The sequence below is a fragment of the Suricata suricatta genome, chromosome 16 (genome assembly GCF_006229205.1).
Source record: "Suricata suricatta isolate VVHF042 chromosome 16, meerkat_22Aug2017_6uvM2_HiC, whole genome shotgun sequence".
NCBI classification, from domain to species: domain Eukaryota; kingdom Metazoa; phylum Chordata; class Mammalia; order Carnivora; family Herpestidae; genus Suricata; species Suricata suricatta.
Genome location: NC_043715.1, coordinates 12,443,031 through 12,466,262, shown reverse-complemented (window position 1 = coordinate 12,466,262; position 23,232 = coordinate 12,443,031). Strand labels below are relative to the sequence as shown.

The 23,232-nt window shown below is 59.7% G+C and overlaps 1 protein-coding gene across 2 annotated transcripts in view; it reads left to right on the top strand.

Moving 5' to 3' along the window:
* Positions 1 to 22,167, top strand: part of VAC14 (VAC14 component of PIKFYVE complex) — a 99,676-nt gene extending 77,509 nt beyond the window's left edge. The window contains exons 15-19 of one of the 2 annotated variants that reach the window (XM_029924552.1): positions 12,130 to 12,304; positions 13,759 to 13,877; positions 14,992 to 15,071; positions 16,842 to 16,992; positions 21,553 to 22,167. In XM_029924552.1, coding sequence (XP_029780412.1) covers positions 12,130 to 12,304; positions 13,759 to 13,877; positions 14,992 to 15,071; positions 16,842 to 16,992; positions 21,553 to 21,715 — 688 coding nt within the window. In that variant the 3' untranslated portion in view covers positions 21,716 to 22,167. The remainder of the gene's footprint in view (positions 1 to 12,129; positions 12,305 to 13,758; positions 13,878 to 14,991; positions 15,072 to 16,841; positions 16,993 to 21,552) is intronic. The other variant, XM_029924553.1, reaches the window with a different exon arrangement.
* Positions 22,168 to 23,232: the final 1,065 nt, after the last annotated feature.

Below are 23,232 nucleotides of genomic sequence, written 5' to 3'. Positions count from 1 at the left end.
CCCCCCCCCCCCCCGCCCCATCGGGCCACAAAGAACTGAAGGAGTCCGTCCTTGCCGTCTTTGTCCGGTCACTTCTGCTGTGGCCCTTCCTTCCTCCCAGCCCTTTCACTCTGATCTTTTTACCATTTTCCAAGAGACCCAGCACTCAGGCTGCTGTGATATTTGCTCTTTGTTACCAGCAGTGGGTATTAGTGTTTCACTTCCCGTTCTGCTTCTGACGTTTATCTCCATGCCCTTTAAGTGAGTACTTGTAAGGAGCTATAGACGGCAATCTCACGTTATAATATTTCATAAAACCCCAAGACTAAAGATTTGAAGGCCAGAAAGGCATTTGGCATGTGCCTAGTACAGCGGCTGGCGAGCCGAATTTCCTCCCCCCAGGGCATCTGAGGCTGGAGGGGACACACCAGCTCGTGACTGCCAAGGGACCGCGTCTTGAAGGCCAGGGTGGCAGCACAGGTCTGGCCTGACAGTCACCCTCTTTTTCCTTCCGTTGAATGGAGCACGTTGGGGCTGCGTGCCGCGGGCAGGACCCTGAAGTAGAGACCAGCAGGGTTTGCAGGAGGCCAGGCAGAAACTCCGGAAGCCTGGGCCCGGGCTCTGGGGAGGTGAGGGTATGTCTTGAGAAGAATAGCAGCCAGGGCCTGACACCCAGAGTTCCAGGACTGTGCATCCTCTGGGACTGCTAGTAAAATCTCTGCATTTCTGCCAGAGAATGGCATCACTGAGCTTGTGGCGGTGGCTCTAGGGAGGCAGTTTGGGGGCCAGGGTTCTCAGTCCCGACTGTGAAGCCCGTTACAAATGCAGACCGCCACTCCCTGGAGGGGGCCTGAGCGTGGTCGTAGTAGCCCCTATGGTCTCCTGGTCACTCCAACATATAGCTGGGTTGAGGGGTCGCTTGGTAAGATGCTGTTCCTGGCTTGGAGGGCCTTTCCGGTTCTGACTGGTAATTGTGTGACCTTGTGGGTGGACACTGATGGGCCATGTGTGGAGCCCCAGGGCAGAGAACTGAGGCCGCCACCAGAAAGCAAGATGGCAGCCCCTGGTTGGAACCATTCAGGGCACATTAAAACCCTTAAAGTTACCGCAGGAGTATGAGATAGAAGTGGGTCACTGTGATTACCCAGGGCCCGAGGACAGCGGCCCATTTGGATGAAGAATTTGGGGAGGGAGACATTCTGGCCTCAGTACAGTGACCACGTGAACGGCAGGCTGCTGGGCTCAAGTCGGCTGCATGGCTTTAAGGTTAGAGGGGCAGAGGTGTGGGGAGGCCTCAATGTCTGGACTCAGTGCCGAGCAAGGCGGAAGGGAGGTGCTCACCATCCGTAAATGTTTGTGGTCATAAAAGCAGCAGTGAGAGGCAATCATCGGGCCTGCGACAGAGGACTAGTTTGGGAATAATGGGATGAAGAATAGAAAAAGTGACCAGAGTGACTTGCTAACAGGTAACATTTGGAACAAGGGATGTCCCCAAGCCGTTCCCAAGTACGACGGAACAGCCCGGCGCGGGGTTCCTCTGGCTCCTGGCAGTTCTGTTACTTGCTTGTCTTCTTCCTCAGAAGGTCACCTCTGTAGTTTGAACAGGGAAATGGCAGAGATGTGGGGGGACCCTTTCCCGTCCCTAAGACTCTCTATGTCTCTACTTGTCAACTTCTGCCTTGCAAATGTATCACCAGCCATCGGGTAAAGGAAGGTCTCTGCACTGGACATTTCAGTCGCAAGGACTTGGAGCTCTCAGTCAGGTGGCAAGGGCAGGGCCAGGGAGGGGAGGTCTGTGTCCTGCAGGTGACACACAGCGGGGGAATGTTCGGCAGAATGGAACACGAACTCCGGGTCGGGGCCTCTGCTCCACTGTGGACCTGGCAGCGTGGCCTTGGACCAGTGCTTGGCTTCACTTGGTCCCTCTGTCCCACAAGCACATGATCCTTGAGGAGCTCCGTGCACCTGGCCAGAAGTTGGCAGAAGCCTGGATGGGCAGACGCATCTGGGGTCTGAAACCCGTTTGCCAGGCTCTCTGTGTCGGCAGTAGGGCAGCGTGAGGCCACTTCACAGGCAGGGAGGCCGAGCACGTCCTTGGGAGGAAATCCTGCTTGAGAAGGGTGGGAGCTCAAAGGTCTTCAAAGGGCGAGAAACTCTCCCTCTGTGGTTCTCTCGTGGTTGAGCCAGGGACGTCCGGGCATGCAGGGCTTGGAGATGCTGTCTCCCAGGCGCCCGGGGCTCGGGGATGCTGTCTCCCGGGCACGCGGGGCTCGGGGATGCTGTCTCCCGGGCGCACGGGCCTGCGGTTGGGGCACCAACGCTCATTATATTGAAATACCCCCTCCCCCTCAGACCTCAGGCAGCAGCTGGCCTGGGACTCACACTCAGGAGAAGAGGCTTCTGGCAGAGGCTTCTGGGAAGCTGCTGATGGAGTCACCCCACCCCTGCCAACCAGATCTGAGCTTGGGTTCCAGTGGCAGAGATGTGAGGGCAGTTCCTGAATTCTGCCACCCACTCAACAGCTAGGAGAAAAGCCTTCACCCCAGCAGGCCAGAAGTAAGTGTGGGCACAGGTCAGCCCTGTCCTGGCCAGATGTGGCATGTGTGGTCATTGCCTATTGCCCGCAGAGGCTGATGGTCAGGTAGAAGGAGCTGGGTGGCAGATAAACACAGGAAGGTTCTGGAGAAACTCGGGCTACAGGCCGTCAGAGGGCCCAGTGTCTGTAGCCAAGGTGCCCCCAAATCATCTGTCTTCCAGAAAAACCATGTCTCAGCCTCTGTGGCAGCTGGGCCCTGAAACCTGCAGACTGGGGGTATGGTAAGGCAGCAGCTAAGCACATGCGGGCTAGGCTGCCATACGGGGCCTTAGCAAGGCTCTAAGCTGTACTTCGCCTTCATTCTCTGCTGAAATAACACCTGCCCCATGTTAACAGGGCTCCAGGTATGTGGTGTGCCTAGGGTAAAGAAAGCATTCCCAAACCTGTGCTGTGCATGGCTGTTACAGGCCAGGAACCTCTGTGACAGGAGAAGGTGGGAGCTGGCTGTTCTCGAGGGTGGGTATGTGTCGGTGTTTCTTGGAATTGACTGTCATGGAGACAGTAGGATTTCTTTTAGTGACCTTTCCCTTTGTTTTCATTTGCTTAGTGTTCAGAACTAAAAAGCTCTGGAGCTGGGGGCTTTCCTTCCAAGGGTCAGAGGCCTGGAGGGGCGGCCTCCAGCTCATACCACCTCGCCCACCTCCCAGTAGCGCCAGCCCAGCGAGGCCCCCAGGTCCTCCCGGCTTGTCTTGTGGTGTCCCAAGAGCCTCCAGCTCAGGATCCCATCCCTGCCGTCTGACCTGCATCCGGCCGGATTCTGGGGCATCTCCATGTGGGGTACAAGGTGGGGCCTCTTTTCTGGGACGCAAACCTGGACCTTGGCTGTAAGTCAGACACCTGCTCATCTGACCTCAGAGGCCCCTTCTGAAAGTGCTTCAGCTAGAACCAGACTCTGCACAAATCCCCCCGACGAAGGGTTCAAAACCCAGCCGGCTCTCTGGGCCCAAGCGTGCAGTTCCTGGTGCTAGTCGGTTCCACAGCTGAAGTAATCCAAGCCACCTTGCTCCTCCTGGCAGTTAATCTTCTATTCCAGAAGCACCCATTCCTGTCGCCCACAGGGGCTCAGCCCTGGTCCAGGCTCTGTGCGCTTTCAGGCACATCGTGCCCTGGGAAGCGGAGGTTAAGGAGGAGACACACAAGTGAGGAAGGAGATTGTGGGAAACTAGCAGAGGTGAGGCAGGAGAGGGGCAAAGGCCCTCCTAGAGGTCCTGGATGGGGACAGCTCGAACAGAGGCCGGAAGGGGGCTGGAGAGGACCCTGTGGATGGACAGTGGGAGACAGGCTTAGCCAGATTGATAAGGGCACAAGGGAAAGGGAGCCCAGTCTGTCAGCCGGGCCGCGTGTGGGAAACGACTGCTCTCCGAGGAATAGGTGGAGCCCCTCACACGGCTGGACGGGCCACCTGACCACCCTGGCAGTGTAGGAGGTGGGAGTCCCCTCTCCTGGCTCTGTCCCACCCATCGTGGTCCCTAGAGACGACCCCAAACCCGGAGAGGGCTTGGCTCAGAACAGGGTGGATTCCAGGAGGCCGTGGTTTTCTTCGCCACTCCTATCCAAACGAGCCTTCCCTGGAGGTCTCCGGATGAGCCCAGCCAGGTGTCTGTGGCCCCCAGGAGCCTGGCCATGTTGCCCTTTAATAGAGGAACAGAAAACCGAGTAGATAAAAGACCCTTTTCTTCCTCTTCCCCCATCACGCTGTGCCCCTCCTTCCATCGCTTTCCACCAGCTCCCAGCAAGACCCAGAAAAACAAGTCCTCGTGCCTCCTCCCACCCCTCCCACCACCCCCCAAAGAAACTTTTAAACGCATCACACACATCGACTGCATTAAACACGATGAATTTTTAAGGCATGAGTTGGCAGGGTTACCATGGCTGCCTCTGCCCTGAGGGGCACACTGTTGAGGATTGATTGAAATAAATAAAACAGATTTACAGTTTTCATACTTGGGAAGCAGGGAGCTGGAAGGGAAGAGGAGTGTGGGGCAGGGAGGGGTGGGGGCAGGGACGCTCTGGAGCTTTCTGAACTTCAGAGAGGAGGCCACTGCTACCTCCCTGCTCTAATGTTACCCTGACCTGAAAGCTGCTTTTTCCCTATAAGTTCCTAAAGGATCCCAGCTGTCGGGCAGGGACAGGGACAGGGCGGGAGGGTCCTTTCCAGTGGGAATGGTGGCAATGGCTCTGGGCCTCTGTGTTTTCTGTACTTGACATCAGGCTGCCCTTCTGAGTTACAGCCGTGGGACTGGAGGCATCTCCCAGGAAAGCCCCTGTCCCCTTGGCCTGAGACCACTAAGGGGATGTGGACCCCAGCCAGCAGCCAGAGGAGAGAGGTGAGGGCCTCCATGCACAGGGCTGGCCCGGTCAGGACACAGGCGCTCGGCATGCAGATGAAGGAAGGAGGCCCAGCCAGAGAGAGAGGGGGAAACTCTGAGCAGAAGTGACTCGGCCCTGCTGCCAAGGACATCTGCACAAGGCGCATCTGAAACTTGTTCCTCACCCCGGTGAGCCTGGTCCCGAGGCCACCTGGCAGAGGCCCATGGGGCCCACCCCACCATGCGCTCTCCTCAGAGGCAGTGTCCAGTTCAGCCTCAGCAAGGGAGCTGGAACCAGGCCTGCCCGCCCAGTCACCCTCCAGGCCCCAGCGGAGCATGACCCCAGAGCTGACTGTCCTCTCCCCCAGAGAGCCAAGCAAGCCACAGGCCAGGTCACACTCCGCCCGGTACGGCCGGAGGCCCAGAACTGCCTGGACGGGACCCGGGGGCGCCAGGTGGCTCCCTGATGCCATAGTGCAGAAGTGGGGGTGAGGCGGGGCGACATCCAGGGGCCGTGTAGGAGCTGCAGTAGACCCTCCTGTCTGTGTCAGGGAAGCCATTTCTTGGGCCCAGCCCAGCAGGAGGCTCCAGTGGGATCAACCGCCTCACCCACTTCCTGTGTGGCACTAATGGTTCCTCGGGGTCTGGAGGGTTCATCCTGTTGATCGTACGGGAGGTGGGTGGGCGTTAAAGAGCTGGGACCCATCCTCTCGAGGCTAATTCTGAGTTCTGTGTTCCTCACTGGGCAGTTGGCCCCGAGAAGCAGGAGGTTAAAGCAGGAATGGTGTATAAATAGCCACCGAGGGAAGTTGGGGGTGGGAAGTGGGTTCTCCAGCTTGTCTTCCAACGTTGCCGTCTCTGTCCCCTCAAGTGTGCTATTGTCCGGACTCTCCCCACTGGGCCAGCTGTTCTGTGTCCTGTGCTTGTGGCCTCTTATCTGCTTGGAACAGTCAGAAACGAGAAAGGCCCCCATCTCCCCTTAAACTTCTCTTGACTCTATCTGGTGCGCTCACCCTGTCCAGTAGCCTTGGGCTGAGTCGCCAGTGGGACAGGCTGTACCCACCAGCAGCATGAAAGCCAATACTGTGGGGTCACCAGGCAAGGAGGGTACTCCTGGGCCCTCCGGCTGAGTGCTCATCCCAGGCATCCCCTCCATGGTTCAGACACATCATCTGCCTTTGCCTTTTGTCTCTGTTTAAAAATCCAGGCTTGTGGAAGGAGAGGGTAGGGGGGAGGAGGACAGCAGTCCCCCCACACCCCTGTGAGTGTAGATTAGCTCACTCTGCCTCCCTGGCCAGCCCTCAGCTCTGGGCTCTGTGTCAGGACGATTGGGGGCGGGAGTGTGGGGGCATCAGCATGCCCTTACTTGGGGATGGGAGCCGGAGGAGAGCCCCAGGAGCAAGCCAGGACTGGTCGGCTGACAGTGAAGGGGGGGGCAGAGTCTGGCCGTGACAGTCTTGCTGGTCTTGTTTTCAGAGGGCACAAGGAAGTGGGGTCATGGGAAGAAGTGTTGCATCTTCCCTGAAGCCACACGGCAGAGTTCAGATTCCCCAGAGCACAGCCCATCAGGGAACCAGAGTGCTTCCTCCCCAAGTCAGGTGCCCATACTGGGGACTCTGCCCTCCGGGGCCTGGCACTGCTCCCGCACATGGGCCTGGCCCTGGGAAGGAGCTCGCTCGCCAGCTGCCCTCCTCCTCTGGCTCAGCCCTGCACTTCCCCGGGCCCCGGGGTGCATCTGTCCTGAAGGGGAACCTCTCACTCTTGCCTTTGCACCTTTCCCACTACCAGATCGGCCCTCCTCAGCCCTGAATCCTACCCCTCATGGCCTGCCCGGCCCCGCTCAGTGAACGCTGTGACAGTGGGGCCGGCCACTTGAAGAGAGGCTTCAGGAGGTAGAAGCAGCCCCCACCTCGCACCCTCAGACAGCAGTGTTCCCCTCTTCCTTCAGGGTGGGGCTCAAAGCCACTGGGCAGGTCTTACCCTCCAAACCAAGTCTTGGCCTTGTGGAATTGGTGGCCTGAGGCAGTCCCTAGAGGAAAAGCAGCATGTGGCTCCTTTCCCACTCTCAGGACGAGCTGAAGGACAGGCACCAGACTCCCTGTTGGCCTAGTGGGGGCTGGTCTCTGCCCGGGCCTTTCTCCCATGAAGTGGGCAGCAGCTGTTGCCTCACGGGCGGGACTTCTGGCCGGTCCCGAGCTGCCTGCAAGGCTAGCTGATACCTTCCTCCTCCTACCTGCTCCGGCCCACACATCCCCTGAAGCAGGGGCCATGTGTGGGTGTCAGAGAGGGGCTCAAGAGAGCATCTGCCACTGTGGTCGATGGCCATTCATGGCCAGAGTCTGGTGCATGTGGGCACTTGGCCAATGTTAGTGGTTGACAGTAACACAAATCTCACACCAGCCTGTGTGGCCATTTCCAGGCCCGTCCTGCTCGAGTGCCTTCCCCTGGTCCCGCTGTAGGCCTTGGCCTTTGGAAGTCACCCCCAAAGAAGGCATCTCCTTGGGCAAGGCAGCATCCTCTCAGTCCACTAGGGAAAGGGAGCATCCCCCTCTTGGGTCAAGCTGGAGGCAGGTTCCTCCCTTCAGAGATCCTGGTGATGACAGGGACGGTGAGAACTATTCCCTCCCCAGCATGAACCCAGCCCGAGAAGTAGGGGGACAGCTGCCCAGGCAGGCAGCAGGAGGCTGGGGGAGGGGTGGGGGACCCGTGTGCAGGGCTCCGGCTCCGTACCAGCAGCCACCTCTGGGCAGACACATGGGGGCCCCTGCCCTGAGGTGGGCCACCAGGCTGCGCCCTCCCACTCCCCGAGGTTTCCTCCTGCCTCACCTCTCTGCCTTGTCCCCAAGCATTCTGCAAGCCATTGTCTTATGATGAATAGCACTTTAATATGGGTATTAAAAAGTACAGGCAAATGTTTAATGTTTGCAAGCTGTGTTCCATTATTGATGTCACACTGGAGAGCCAGGCAGGCAGCTCAGGCAGGGCTGGGGCTCAACAGAGGTGGCGGCGCAGCAGCCCTGCGAGGCGGCCATCTGCCAGGCCCCCACAGGGCGTGGACAGCGCCGAGGAGGAACAGGAACTCAGGTTGTGGAAGTGGCCTCTTCTGGGTCCGGATCCTCTGCTCCTTGTCCCCTGATCAGCTGTGTGTCCAGAGGCATGGTGCTCTCCATGTGGACTGACAGGCATACCCCCTGCCTGGCATGTGAGGACTTCGCAAAATGACACAGGAGGACCCTAGGGCTGGGCCTCTGGAGACTCGCAGGCCACCTGTGCAGGCCATTTCACAGGATTGGGGTTGCAGTGAAGTGGGTGCCCCCCCCCCCCTCTTACTCAGGAAGAGGAATCAGCATCCTGTTCAGAGCTCTCCAGGGTTTGGCCCAGCGACCTGCCCAGATTCGCCTTCCCCTCCCCCAGAGATGCCCAGGACCCATTGAGCCTATAGAGGCTTGAACTGCTGTTCTTTCCCATTGCCCCTTGCCCGCCCCACTGGGGCTCCTGTCACACCCTCAGCACCGTGCCCAGCGGGCTTCCAGCGAGCCCGCTAATGCTTCATGGTTCCTGCTTTCTGGAGGCATTGTGTCCCAGCAGCCTTGGAATTGTTTTCCTTCTCCCCAAACTTGGGGTGACCTTGGGATGGGATGGCAAGGCTGGATAAGACAAGACCGCCCCTGCCTCCGCATACCTCGCTCTGTCCTGTCCCAGCCACAGGGGTGCAGGGCAGAACAGCCCCTTCTGGGGCAGAGGTGTCCTGTTTGCAGAAGCAAACATCCAGAGCACAGTGGGGCTTGAGGCTAGATGGGGTGTGTGACCCCCACCGCTGCACCTCTCTGAGGTGCCTTTCCCAGCTTCCCTCCTGTCCCCTCTTACCGTGCTTTCAGGAGCAGAGCTTGGGGGAGGCTCCTGTGCTACGTGTTGTTGCTGTGTCCCGACAGCACGGGTTCAGGGGTCTCCCGAGCTGAACCGGCCTCGCACATTCCCTGGGCGGGGCAGCCAGGCCCTGGGTGCTAAAGTGGGGGGGATGTGGCGTCTGGGAAGCTGCTCTGTGCAGACAGGCTGTGCACAGCATGCAGGGGGCTGCCCAGGATGACAAGAGGGGACGTGTTGGAGGATCGCCAGGCCTTGACACAGTCCCCTCGGTAACGTTCAGTGGTTATTGAGCAGCTACTCAGTGCCAGGCCCTCGTCATGAGGGTCACAGGCAGGGCCCTGGCCTTTGCAGCTCAGTTTCTGGAGGGAGAGACAGCCAGGACCCCGTAAACAAGTCTGTCACCCAGATGATCCAGTTGGTGAGAAATGCTCAGAAAGAAAGACCTTTCCTTAGAAAGGGCTGGTGGGAGATGAGCACTGGACAGAGGCCTCCTCGGCCTGAGTTTGGAGCTGACGGCTCGATGCCAGAGCAGGCTGGCCACGTGCTGGTCCCTCAGCAGAGCTTTTCCAGGCCAGGACGGAGGTCAGGAACAGAAGGAAAGCACAAGGGGCCAGCATGCCAGTAACTAAGGAGGAATCATAAGAGCTGCAGTTGAAGAGAAGTGACGAGAAGGTGCAAAATCCTGGAGGCGTGGCAAGGAGCTGGGGTTTGTTTAGATCAAGTGGGAAGCCACTGGGGAGGGCATGCTCTGTTTAGCACTTCTTAAGGCTTGCCCCCGGGGCCAGTCCACTGGGAGGGTGGACTGCAGGGATGAGAGAAGCAGCAGGGAGACTGGTGAGGAGCCGACTTGGGATTGACCAGGAAGGACAGCTAACACGCGCCCGCCGGCCCGGGCAGGACCGAGACGCCAGGGGATTGAGGACTCCTCCCTTGGTCTGGGCAGAGCAGCTAGGTGGCCGCAGTGGTGACACCACTTCCTGAGATGGCGAGGGCTGGGGGTGCAGGCCTAGGGGGACGCAGAGTGTTGTGCAGTGACCCTGCCAAGTTTGAAATGCCTTTTGGACAGCTGCTGATGTAGAGACAGCCTTGAAAGCAGAGGACCGGGCTCACCCACCAAGAGATCCACACAAGAGAGAGAGACACAGTGCCCATGTACAGAACCACCACAATACTAGAGGAACAGCAATCGTGAAGGAGCAGAAAGCCAGGAGAGCGTGCTGGCAAGAGAGCATTTCTAGAACATTCTGCCATCCCTCACCTTCTGTAGTACCTCGGTGTTCCTGATTTCTGAGGGACACCAGGAAGCATGGTGCCCACCTGTCCTTGCCGCCACCCACTTTGCTTCCCCCCTGCACCTCCCAGGCTGGCCATCCTCACGTGAGAGTGCCAGCCCCACCCTCTGGCTGCTGCAGGTCCCTGTGCCCCGCAGTCCCTGGAGAGCGCTGCCTGGCAGAGCCTCAGCTGTTGGCCTCTGTCATGGAGACGGCAGCAGCTGCAGGTGACGGGCATTTGTGACCATTTGTCAGAATGCTCCCCTTCCCCCCTGGCCTGCCCTTCTGGAACATTTCTATCCCAAAACCCTGGAGACAGAGCTTATCCAGGGGTGGGAGGCCCAGGAGGGGACAGAAAGTGCTGTCTGTGCTCTACAGAAAGGCCAGGCTTATATGAGCTGGCTGTCACCTCAGCTAGGGTCCCATCACCATATACCGCGTACCCCCCACCCCCTGCCATGAGCTACCTTTGGTCTCAGCAGCTCTCTTCTAAGTAGCACTCACTGTACCGGTAGCTGTTACCCCCCGTAACAGCTATACCCCCACCCCCACCCCCACTCCACCCCCCGTGAAGAAATTGTGGCCCAGAGACACAGGTTACCAGCTGGTCGGGAGCCACCCAGGCAATGGCAGAGCCCTTCCCATACCACCTTCCCGCCCCACCCCCAACAGCCATGTTTCCACTTCTCTGGTGGGTGCTTGCCCAAGGCTGCCGTTTCTAGCTGGGCCTAGGCTGGAGATGGCCTGCCCACTGTTTGCACTTCGTGGTTTGGCCTCTCCATTACCAAATGCTCTGGGATTTTTCTGGGGCCAGGGGTGGGGAAGAATCTTCTGCTGTCTGGCCCCAAGGCATGGCTGGTATTCAGAGGGAAGCAGGAAACCAGACCCTGATAGATGCAGAGTTTGGTGTAAGTTCAATGACCTGGGATAGACATGTTTCAGGCATATTGGCTCTAAATGTGATTCACATTCAGCACACGAGACCTTGAAGCTTCAGACCTATGTCCCCACAAGCTGGAGTCCTAATCTGTATACTTCCCAGAAGCAGAGACCAGGAGGCAGGCAGGCAGACGTGAACCCCAAATGGGAGGGGGTACCGTGCTGGTGCAGTCACGAACTCCGTGGCCACACCCCTACCCTTCAAGCCCCCCTGCCAGCTCCCTGGTTTGCCCTTCTGGACTTTCAGAAACCTTGGGATCCCTCGACTCCCACAGGAAGCCCCAATCGTACCCTCAAGGCCAGGCCTCCATGGGCATCATGGCAAACTAGGGAGGTGTCCAGGCTTCTTCCCAGCCTGTCCTTGAGACCTGCCTGTCACTGTTGACGTCATCTGGCCCAGAGACCCTGGAAAAATCTCCTTTTCTCCATTCGCTGGATTTCCTGTTTTCTTTTTAATAAAATGGAGACTCTTTTGCACAAAGCCCAAGTGTTATCCCTTGCAAGACTATTACGAGAGGAGAGGTGGCAGGAAGGAAAAGCGGCCCTAACTAGTCCCATGACCTTGGTCAAGTCACTTTGCCCCCCTGTACCAGCATTTCATTATCCAGCCAGCAGAGAGAAAACTCAGGGTTGTCATAGGGTTCGTTCATCCCACAAGCATCCCCTGAACCCTGCTACCAGCATGCACCGTGCACTCCAGGTGGGGGTGCAGCCACGAACAGAATAAACAGGTTCCTGACGCCAGTGGGGAGGGCAGGGGGCAGTACATGGATGACCAGTACGTGTGTTATTTGTCACATGAAGATAATCTCTATCCAAGAAGTAAAGGCGGGAAGGGGCAGGGAGTACCTCGGCATACGGGGGCTCGGAAAGGTAACATGGGGCTTCTGTGGAGATGTTGGTAGCCAGAGGACCACTGTTTCTCTCAGAATTTTTGGGCCCCAGGGCAGGAGAGGGAGGTAAATCCAGCCTGCGGGGCTCCAGAGTTGCCAGGCCAGGGTGAGCAGTGTTGGGAGGCACGGAGCCAGGCCCCTCTGACCCCCACAGGCCTCAGAGCTGGGGTCCCAGGCGAAACCCAGGAGAGATCAGGTTCCTTCAGGATGCTGCAAGCGGGGTTCCTAAGTTAAGCCCAGAGGTTTCCATAACCTCTGCTCTTCCTGTTTTCCAGGCAGCTCTGCCTCCTGCTGAATGCAGAGAACATCTTCCACTCAATGGCAGACATCCTGCTCCGGGAGGAGGACCTCAAGTTTGCCTCAACCATGGTCCACACCCTCAACACCATCCTGCTCACCTCCACAGAGCTCTTCCAGCTGAGAAACCAGCTCAAGGACCTGAAGACACTGGTACTCCGTGTCCATCGGGTCGGGCCCTGGGTTTACTCCTATGTGCGGTTGGGCGCACAGCCATGCTAGCCTACCCCAAGGCCCCAGGAGGCTCACAGAGAGGAGACGGGATGAACCCTGGATCTCCGGGTTGGGTGTAGAACACAGATGCCCCAGGGTTAACTACGTGGAAATGCCAGCTGTGGCAGGAAGTCCCAGCCGGTTCCCTTAGAGCCACTCACTGTGGAGATCTTTGCCCATGGAAGGCTCTGGACTCTAGGGTCCACATGCCCTCCGGATCCGCCAACGACAGTATGTTTGCTGCTCATTCATACCCCACCCCAGTGTCCGAGGGGGGTCACTGCCTCCTCGCAGAATGAGCAGATTGCGCTCTGCGACTGTGTTATGGGACCCAGCAGTTCATGCCACCCTGAGTCCGCTTTCTGGATGACGTCACCAGACATCAAGGGTTATCTCTCTCCTCCCCCTCTTCCCCAGCACTGTCCCCTCTCTCCAGCAGTTGGACATGTCTGTCTCACAAGGCATCCTGTCCTAAGCGAGGGTGTCACAGCACTGCCTGGCCCAGCCTTTGGATAAGGACCCACCAGGGCTGGTCAGAGAGAGCAGGGAGGCACTCCCCATCCTGTCCTGCTATGGGGGACATGGGTCAAGGGTCTCACTCGGCCCAAGGGCAGGAGGCTGAACCGTCCTGAATGTGCCGGTGGCTCCGGGGGTCTCATTCCCCAGTGTGGGCTGTGGTCTCCCCTGCTTCCCAACTCACATCCTGCCTCCGCACCCTCTTGGGGAGTCTCAGGGACATCCAAGCCTGCATCCAGGTGTCTGGGGCCAGGCAGCTTGGAACGATCCAGGCCACACCTCTGCCTTCTTCCTGTGGTTTTCCAGACATTGGCAGAGGACTTAAGGATTTTCCTTGGGGCAGGGGCTCCCCCAGGATGTGGGCCCCGCTTCGGGCCTCTTCCCAAGCACCAGGTGGGCTGCAGAGGAGGGAGGAGACGGGATCTGCAGAGGAGACAGGACACAGCCAGGGAGAGCCCAGGCCCTGAGGAAGCTTCCTCCCTGCCCACACCCAAGCCCTCCCCAGCGCCCTCCCAGCCCCACAGGCTCCAGGACCACAGAGTTCTGGGAGGACAATTACCGTTCTTTGCTGAGGGCAGAAATGCCAGCACAGAGGACAGGCTTGCGCCCGACCAGGCCCTCACAGCCACTACCACGTGGCTTGGTGGGACCAGGAGTAATGACAGGGTCTGAGGAAGAGCTGTCAGCATTTCCTTTGTGACAACTCGTTCCCAGCTGGGCTGCCAAACACAGCCCTGGGTGCTGAGCTGTCTCCCCGGCGCTGCGCGAGGGCCCCTGGATCTCAGGTCCCAGGGTGGGGGGTGCCGGGGGGCCCCGGGTGGACCCCGGGTGGGAAGGAATGGGGGCTCTGCCAACCGCTCATACCTCTTCCTCCTCAGGAGAGCCAGAACCTGTTCTGCTGCCTGTACCGCTCCTGGTGCCACAACCCAGTCACCACGGTGTCCCTATGCTTCCTTACCCAGAACTACAGGCACGCCTATGACCTCATCCAGAAGTTGTATCCTTCGCTCTCACTCTCCTTCCAGTCCAGCCACTGAAAGACAGGAGGGTGCCAAGTGCTCCCTTCCCGCCACACTCTGGTTCAGGCCCCATCCCTGTGCTCTGCCTCCAGGCCTTGTGCCATCAGGCCCTCCGAGGGCATGGCCAGAGTGTGCCAGGCCTTGTGGAGGGGAGCTGGCCCTCGAGAAACCTTATAAGCCAGGAGCGAGGCTGAGGGGGCCCAGCCTGGGGCTGCTGGGTACAGATGAAGCCACCCAGGTGAGGGTGCCCCGGGACGGGGGCGGGGAAAGGCCCGTCCCGGAAGGCGGGCTGACCTAGGCTAGGTCTTCCGGCAGGAGCTCTAGTGTCTGCCGCACTGCTGGTGAGGAGCTCAGGGACCTTCTGGGGCCACAGAGCCAGAGCCCAGCTTGGCAGTGACCCAGAGGAGAGAAGCCAGCTGGGGGAGAGACCTCAGAGAGAAGACTCCCAGCACACCCTAGGGCCTGTGAAAGGCATCCATGGGCAGACTGGGCACAGTTCTTAAAACACTGCAGTAAACCAGCTTCCTGGATTAAAGAACTACTTAGGATGCAAAATGGACCTCCTTTCCTGACGGCCACCAGTTGGGGTAAAGAGAGAGGGTTCCTGAGGTGCCTCCCTTAGGGGTCGGTGTGGCCTGGCCTCGTTCCCCCAGGGTGCCTGCTCTCCTTCCATGTCCTAGATTTGCTTTTCTCAACCACTGGCATGGCCCAGAAACTGCAGGCCACACACTTGCCACAGCCTGACCTTGGCCCTGTGGACGAGCATGCACTCAGGCAGGAACTAAGACCTTTCCTGCTCAGCCTCCCCATCCCCCCAACATAGGCTGCAGGGCTTAGATAAGAGCCACAGAGCAGAGCTGGAGTGGCCGTGCAGGGGGGACAGCTGTGCCATTTCTCATTTAGAGGGACGGAGAGGCAAAGAGGCAGATAGACTGAGGTCCTCCGTGTAGCTTCGTGCTTAGGCAGAAGCAGGCTCTACCTGTGAGGCCAGGGCCCCAGTGGGAACAGCGTGTGTTCCCAGCTCTCCAGCTCCCCCACCCCAGCAGAGGCCCCTCACAGAGATGGGCTGTCGTTCCTTGACCCCCCACCCAGCGGGGACCTGGAAGTCACGGTGGATTTCCTCACGGAAGTGGACAAACTGGTGCAGCTGATCGAGTGCCCCATCTTCACGTGTAAGAGCCCAGCCCCTGGAGCACGGCAGGGGTGGGGCCAGCTCAGCCCACCCGCCCCCTCTGGGGGGGGACGCAGGGAGGGCACTCACCCCAGGGTGTTTCCTAGAATGTCAGGAACGAAGACTGGGGGTGACAGGGCTGGGGAGTCCAGTCCAGTAGGACTGAGACGTGGTGTCAGGACGAATGCTTCCAGGTGGCCAGCACTCAGCCAACCCCACCTGAAGGTCAATAACGTCCCTACCGGGGGGACCAGAGCAGTGCTGCCAGGGGCTGCCAAGGGAGCCGTCCCCAAGCTGGTCGCAGCCACCCCTCGGAGCGCTGTGCCCAGGAGCCACACCCTCCTCTCTCTGCAAAGCAGTGTTTGCCGGGAGCGGATGGGCAGGAGCTCCCTGATTGTAACATCCAGGCTGAATGTGCAGAAGTGCAGCTGGTTGGGGCGAGCACAGCTCCTGGCACCTCAGCACACACACTGCTTGCCCCCCAGAGTAGGCGACTCGGGATAAAGCTTGTGTTTACTTAGGTAAGGCAGGAGAGCAGGCAGGTCGCCCTGCGGTGGCCTCCTTCCTGCTGAGCCGTTTGCCTAGGCGTCCTGCCCTCTCAGCGCCTCTGATGTGCCCGAGCTTCTCCACATGGCCAGGCACCACGGTGGTAAATGCCCAGGAGACACAAGAACAGGAGGGAGACCCCATTCCCAGCAGAGTTGATCAAAGCCTGTCCCAAGCCTGTCCCCTGGCCTGACAGCTCACTTCCCCAAGGGCCCCCCTGGGGCAGCCAGGCAGACCCTCACCTGAGGTCAGGTCCAGCCTGACCCTGAGGAAGCTGCAAGCATCTTCTCACCAGGCCCAGGCCCTCACTGGGGTGACCATGGGAGATTCACCCTGGTCCCGCCCAGCACCCATCCCAGCCCTCGCTTGCCTGGCCCCCAGCGCTGACTGCCTTGGCCCCACAGGCCCAGAGACGTCTACTCAGGTCCCCACTGGTGGCTTCCACTGCCAGGGTAGGCAGAGGGTTGGGCCAGGCCTCACTGCTCTGGCTCCAGTGTCAGCCCAGACCCCCGCACGGCTGCTGCTGGGGTGATGCGGCCTCTCCAGGAATCTGTGGCTCGTTCTCCACAAAGGATACCCAGGACTGGGCCTTTGAGACACCAGAAAGCAGAAGACAGCGATTCTGCTGCAGGGGCTCCAAAGGAGGAAGCGCGGGCCTACTGAATGGGGATGGGGGCCGGGCAGGACCGGGGCGCCTCTCCTGGCTGGTGGGACACTGTCAGGGCTGGTGTCTGAGGTGGCTTTCCAGAAGCACCTACCAGACACTCCTGAGCTTGGTGTGTGTTTAGCCACACAGAAGCGTTTTTCTACCCTGCCCTCCCTTAAAGCTGTCCTAATCCGGTCTTTCTCTCCCGCTCACCCTATTTATAGCTCTCGTGCTGGCACGTGCAGAGCAGGCCGGGGAATCTGTTACACTACAAGCCCCAAGCCCCCTCGTCACCAGGCTGCAGTCAGTGGAAGGGCTCAGGGACGAGGCCACAGCAGCAGCTTGGGGGTCACCAGTCTGAGATGACTCTCAGGACAGATGGCCATGTGGGTGGGCAGGAAGAAAGAGTGGTGAGACCGGGGTGATGGCTGCTGGAGGAGCGGGCAGGCGTGTCTGGCTGTAGAGGAGCCCCTGCCTCGCTCCAAGCCATAGCCACCCAGCTGGCTCCCTCCCAGGCAGACCGAAGTGTGGCCCGGGGCAGTACCTGACCCCTGACCTCTACCCTCTGCCCTGCTGCAGATCTGCGCCTGCAGCTGCTGGACGTGAAGAACAACCCGTACCTGATCAAGGCCCTCTATGGGCTGCTCATGCTGCTGCCGCAGAGCAGTGCCTTCCAGCTGCTCTCGCACCGGCTACAGTGCGTGCCCAACCCCGAGCTGCTGCAGACCGAGTGAGTGCCGGGCTGGGGACCGCCGCCTTCCGCCTACACGGGAGGCAGACGCTTCCGCCACCGAGAGAGGCCAGGCCAGAGGGACTCGCACGAGAGGGGTCTCCCCTGTCTTGGCATCACGTCCCTCTGGCACTGTGGAGACTGACCACCCCACCGCCACGAGCATTCAGGCCTCTTAAAGCACCAGGCTAGGGGCTTCTGAGAGTGTTTGCAGAGTGGTAGACGGTAATGAGATCGTCTCCCAGCAATCCAGGTTGAGTTTATCTGAAAAATGAAAGGGCCTGCCAGAGTCACCCAGACGGAGGCCCCTGGAGGGAACTGCAGGGGGAGGAGTTCATGTCCTAGGTCAGAGACGGCATCCAGTCCTGCAGCAGTAGGGGTGAGAGCCAGGCCTCAGGCGGCCCTTCCCTCCATCCGTGGCAGAGGCTCCACAGAGAGACCCCAGCCTCCCTGGGACAAGGAGGCACCCGTGGCTACGCTGCTGGAGCCCTCCCGTGGGAAGGGAAGATCGGGTCCCGGGCGTACCTCCACCCCGAGGCTCAGCACGGCAGACTCCGTGCAGGAGGGCTGCAGCCCAGCAGGGCAGGGGGCGTCCAGCCAGGCTCCCACCCTGAACCCGCTGCTGGCCCGGCCCCCAGAGCCTGTTGGGCCGTGTCTATATTTGGTAACCCTTGGAGGCTTTGCCTCATCCACAGGCATTTGGCATCCGAGATGGAAAATTTCACTTGTCAGGTCACCATGGAAACAAGCAGAGCCACTGAGAAGATTTACGCTGAATGGAGCGCACCCAGCTTGCATCAGATGCCCTGTGTGTCTAGAATTCCCTCCCAGGCTGTTAGAGCCACTTGGCAGGCCTGGCACCTCGCTCCTGCGAAGGGCCTCGGGTGTGGGCCCTTGGGACTGATGCAGGCAGCCTTGAAGTGGACCTCCCTCACACGCAGGGCCCCTGACCCAAGCCCCTGTGCCCTCCATGGCACTGGGTTTAAGCTCCCACCACCCCTCCATCCAGCTTCGCCTCTCTGGAGGCTGGGTGTGGGCCACCTGACAGACTGGCCACCCTAGGCTGGCAGGAGGGGCTTGAGCCCCGGCCAGGTAAGGCCCCCAAGCTAAGGCCCAGCTCCTGCCTGCTCCACCCCTTTTTCCAGACAGCAGTGCTCTGAGATGACAGAGCTAGGCAATGTCCCAGCTGCTCTTAGTGACACCCAGGTAATCTCCAGGGGAGCAGGAAGTTGGATTTTGTACCTGGAGCCCCTTGGCCAGAATACTTCTAGCTCCTGGGACACAGGCCCTGAAGCCACACCGTGCTTCCCTGGCCTGGCCCCCGCACGGGCCTTTCCCATGTCCGGTGGGTGTTAGGGTTAGCCTGGCAGGCACTTAGGATTCTTCCTTTCCTGGTGCAGAGGGAAGGGAGAAGGAGGCAGGAACAGCTGCTTCCCTGTGACCTTTGGTTCTTGTTTCCACCCCCAACCCCAGCCAGGCTGCCTTCCTGAAGGAGGGTCCTGGGCCAGGCCTCAGACCCTTTGATGCTAAGGGACATTCCCCTGTCCGAGCTCTGCATGCAACATCTCCTTGCCTGGGGTGGGGAAGTAAAGCTCAGAGTGGTAGGAGCCCTCCCTGCATGCTCCAGGCCCAGACACAAGCTTGCAGAGGAAAGCTGGGGAAAACGGCTTCTCAGAGCCTCCCATGGCCGGCGTCGGAGAAGTCTTGGCCCAAGGGGTCCAGGCCTCTTAGGAAGGGTATTCTGCAGGCCGGCGGACAGTTCAGAGGCCTAGACTAGGATCTGGTCCAAGCTTTGCTGAGGATTTGCTCTGTGACCTCAGACAAGCCCCTGTCCTGGCTCTGGGTCTCTTCATTAGTAGCCATTGGACTAAATGGATGCTTGAGGCTCTGCCTAGCCCTCAAGGCCCTGGGCTCCCAGCCTTTCTTTGCAAAGACCTAGGAAGAGCTGTGTCACAGATACAGGCAGGGAGACCTCGGGCAGGGAAGGGGCCTCCGGAACAGCTGAGGGAGGGGTCAGATTGCAAGGCTAGGCACAGAGGGATGGCTCACACTCTGGAGGGGAGGAAGAGGACAGTCACAGCCCTGGGAGGGGCAGGCAGCTGGAAGACAGCTTTGGGTTGCCTGACGGGCGTGCACGCCAGGAGCAGCTGGGCAATGGAGAGGGGAGGGGGGGGTCTGCACCCCTTGCCCATCCCTCATTCCGTGTGCTTAAGGCACCAGCAGGCCTTGGAGACTCCGGCCCCCCTCAGGCTTCCCGGCCACTCCCCAGAGATTATCTCAGTAAGACAGGAGGGGATCTCTGAAGAAACTCTGCGGCTGCTCGCCAGCATCAGCCTGGTGACAGGTGCATGGGTGGGGCAGCAGCAGAGGGGACTGGCTTTGGGTCCTGGAATCCCAGCTCCACTCCTGGCAGGTGTCCCCCAGGCACTGATGACCTGAGGAGTGTTGTAAACAGAACTCGAAGGGCCTGAGCAGCAGCCATGGCCACTCTGACAGGCAGGGAGAGGATCCTGGCCCACCCCCGTGGGACATGCTCCTCCCGCTTGCAGACCTCAGGCCAGGAGGGATCCAGGAAGAGAGGCCGAGCCCCTGAGGGCAGCAGTTGCCACCATGAGGGCCCAGAGAGTGCAGGGTGTGGCCCCCTCCTCATCCCCACAACTCCCTGGCCTCATCTGCACATCACCCAGGTTTACTGTCCACTGCTGGCATCTTCACAGAACCCCCAATCTCAGTCCTGCCTCTGGACCACACACCTTGGCATATCAGTAGTACTGAGGGGAACGGTGTACAGACCGTTGAACGCCCAGCGTCCACCGCCATACTCTGGCATCCTCTCTGGCCCCACGTTTCCAGGCCTGCAGATCTCCCCTGCATCTCACCTACTAGGCTGGTGTGGCACCTGGTCACTCCTTGAGGCTAGAGCCCTCAGCTACAGGGTTTTCCTCGGCCTCCCCAGAAGCCCAGGCAGTGCCACCTGGATGCCCTGTTCCCAGGGAACAGTCCAGAATGCTGCCCACTGTCTGGCCCCCCTAGAGTGGGCCCCACCTGGCTTCTCTTGATCGTTGTTAAGGTGACGTTGCCTGAGAACCAGGAAAGCAGCAGCCAAGGTGTCCTCAGATGGCGCGTCTCCAACAGGAAGGGAACAACACTGAGTCAGGGTGCAGGGGGCCTCTCCAAGCTTCCAGATGGCATCCTGACCAGGGCGCAGCTCCCACTGCCCCTGGTCCTGCCCCAGCAGTCAGGTCAGAGCTGCCTGTCAGGGGCCAACTTCGTCAGTGAGGGTTTCCTTTAGGTGAAGTGCCATGGTGTTTCCCCCACAATGGACTGAGCCACTGACGCGCCCCAGGCCTCGAGCTGCTCTGCCCTGGCCAGCCTCACCTCAAGGGGCCACAGTGGTTGTAGCCATGCTGGCTGCCCCGGAGGCACGTAGGCTGGGACTGGGTACCAGGCCAAGCTCTTACGTGTTGAATCAACCACCACCACCCCCATGGAGTGGCCCCTGTGGCAGTCCCCCTCTACAGATGAGGAAACCAAGACACATGTCCAAGGCCAAATAGCTAGAAGTGGTCATATTACAGTTGGATCCAGGCTTCTCTCGCTCCTGTGCCCAGCTGCTTCCTGGAGCTTGTGAACTCACAGGGGCCTAGGATTCTCATGAACAGCCCACACCCTTCATGAGACCCCCTTACCAGGGCCACTAGGTGTCAGGGGCTAGAAGCAAATACTTCTCCAGCCCACACAGATCTGTTCCCCAAGCCAGTGAGGCTCAAATGAGAGAGGAATGAGACTCTGATGGAGGGATGATTATAATGGGAAGGGGCCCAAGGGGACCTGGTCCCCAGGAGCAAACTGAACAGGGCCACTACACCACACACCTGTAGGGAGCGTCGGGCACACTGGCTATGTGCTGCACAACCTGTGCAGCCGTACAGAGCAACCGGGGAGGATGGTCGCAGCTGGAGTAGTGGGAGCCGTCAGCATGCCCAGTGGTGAGACCAGCTCTCCTTCCCCAGGGAAGGGATATCCCCAGGGACAGGGAATGATTGCAGGTCTGTGGACCCCAACACTCAATTGTAGATGTCCTGCCAAGCCCAGTAGAGACTCTTCAGTAGTAGACAATCCCTGTTGTCTGCAGGCCTAGTCCTGCCCCCAGAGAAAGGGCCAGGCTGCCTCCTCCCCCTCCTCCCTGGACCCTGTTCCAGGCCCCAGCTGGCTTCCTGGCTGGCTGCTAGCCCTGGCTTTCACCCCAAAGGGAGCCAGTCGTAAACAGGAAATGCTTCCCAAAGCCATGCCTGCTCTGGGCCCCATCACCAGCCCACAGACCAGGCCATATCCAAGCAGCGGTGGTGACTGGTCCCAGTAGCTGGGCGGGGAGGGGACTCCCCTACTTTGGAGCTGTTGGGCAATAGTTATTACGAGGCCTGAGGCAGGCAGACTGGCCAAGGTTGAGCTACATCAGCCTGTGGCCCTGCCCTGCCCCTCACCCTCCTATGCCCAGCACTGCCTGCCCCCAGCTCCCTGCAATGTGCTGAGACCCATACTGAACCTTCTTCCTCCCAGAGACAGTCCGCAGGCAGCTCCCAAGTCGCAGAAAACGGATTCCCCCATCATTGACTACGCAGAGCTGCTGCAGCACTTTGAGAAGGTCCAGAAGAAGCACCTGGAAGTGAGGCACCAGCGGAGCGGACGTGGGGATCACCTGGACCGGAGGGTCATCCTCTGATGCCTGGCTGGAGAAGGGCCCAAGGAGTGGCCCCATGGAGTATTTGGGGTCTTCAGGCTCCCTGAGGAGCTCGGAGACCTGCCTCAAGGGCAGGGCTGGTCCTGGCCACCAGGGCAAGGTTGGGGGAACAGAGGCTGTCCATCCAAGCTCCTCTCGTAGCCCAGCCCCTGGAGCCCCCAGTGCTGTCAGCTGCGCTCTGGCATTCAGACAGAGCTGGCCTCCCACCAAAGTGGGGCCAAAGCCTCAGAACCCACCGTTCTCTGGAACTGGTCTCTTTCTAATACCCTCTTGTAAAAAGAGCTTGACCTCTCCAGCCCACCAGAGCTCCGGCCTTGAGCTGATGTGTGTGTACTTAGGAGTATGCATACCTGTCTGCAGCTGGCGGCCAGCACAGAAGTCCATATGAATGGCACACCCCCTTCCCCAATAAAGAAATGACAGAAAACCTTCAACCTGCACCTGCCTGCTCCTTCCCACTGGCACCTGCTCCCTGCCTAATGCTGCAGTTGCCCCAGGACCTTCTGGCCTGGAGTGCTGGACTCCTCGTGGCCCAGGTCATGCTGGCTGCACCTGGAAAGTCACTGCACAGTCCCTGATGGGTGTGTCCTTGGGTCCCAGCTGTTACCTCTACGATGCACCCCTTACTGGAGACCACCACGCATTGGCCAGGCCTAAGGCCCTGAACCCTATCTTCCAAGGCACCTACTCCAACTTTTCCATCCAGATTCCCCCAGGGTGATGGGTCACATCCACATTGAACAAAGCCAGACCTTGAGTATCTGAATGAAAGGGCACTCACTGCACACCGCACATCAAAGGAAATGGAAGGGAAGGCCCAGCCAGACCAGTGCAGGGAGGTAAGGGGCGGTCTAGGTGCCCACCCCTTGATTTGGCTAAATCAGCCTCAATAAGCACCAGCAGGCCAGAGCACCTGACTCCAAGCTTTGGGAAGCCTCTGATTGGCCTAATGAGCTCCCAGGTGGCTGGAATTTGGGAGCTTGCTCGTGCTTTTCTCCTCTGGGGCCCGGGCCTTGCGCAGGGAGAGTGGGTTTCCCTGCCTGCAGTCTCCAGGGCGCCAGGCTGTACTCGCCTCATCGTCCACGTGAACACGCGTGCGTCTGCACGCACGGTACCCAGGCGTCGGGGACTGGGGACAGCAGCCCACCTCTGCTCAGCCGGTCCAACTCCTGCCCCCACTGACGAGTAAGTACGTTGCCCGACCAGGTTATGACTACTCTATAAAGCTCAGCCTGGAGACCCTCGTGCGAGCGGCTTCGGCGCCTCTCGAAAAAGCAGCCAAAGCTTTTGGAGGAGCGTCCCAACTCGTCAGTGCCTGGGATGAGATGTCCCAAGGCGGACGACACCATGCTCCCCACTCTGTGTGTCCTGTATCGCGCCCGCGGGATGCACTTGGAGGAGTCCAGCCCGCCGCCCGTCCTCTAAAAGCGCGGGAAGACCCCGGCCCGAGGCCACGGGCTGGAACGTGGTGCCGAGCCCCCAACCACCGGTCCCCTCCC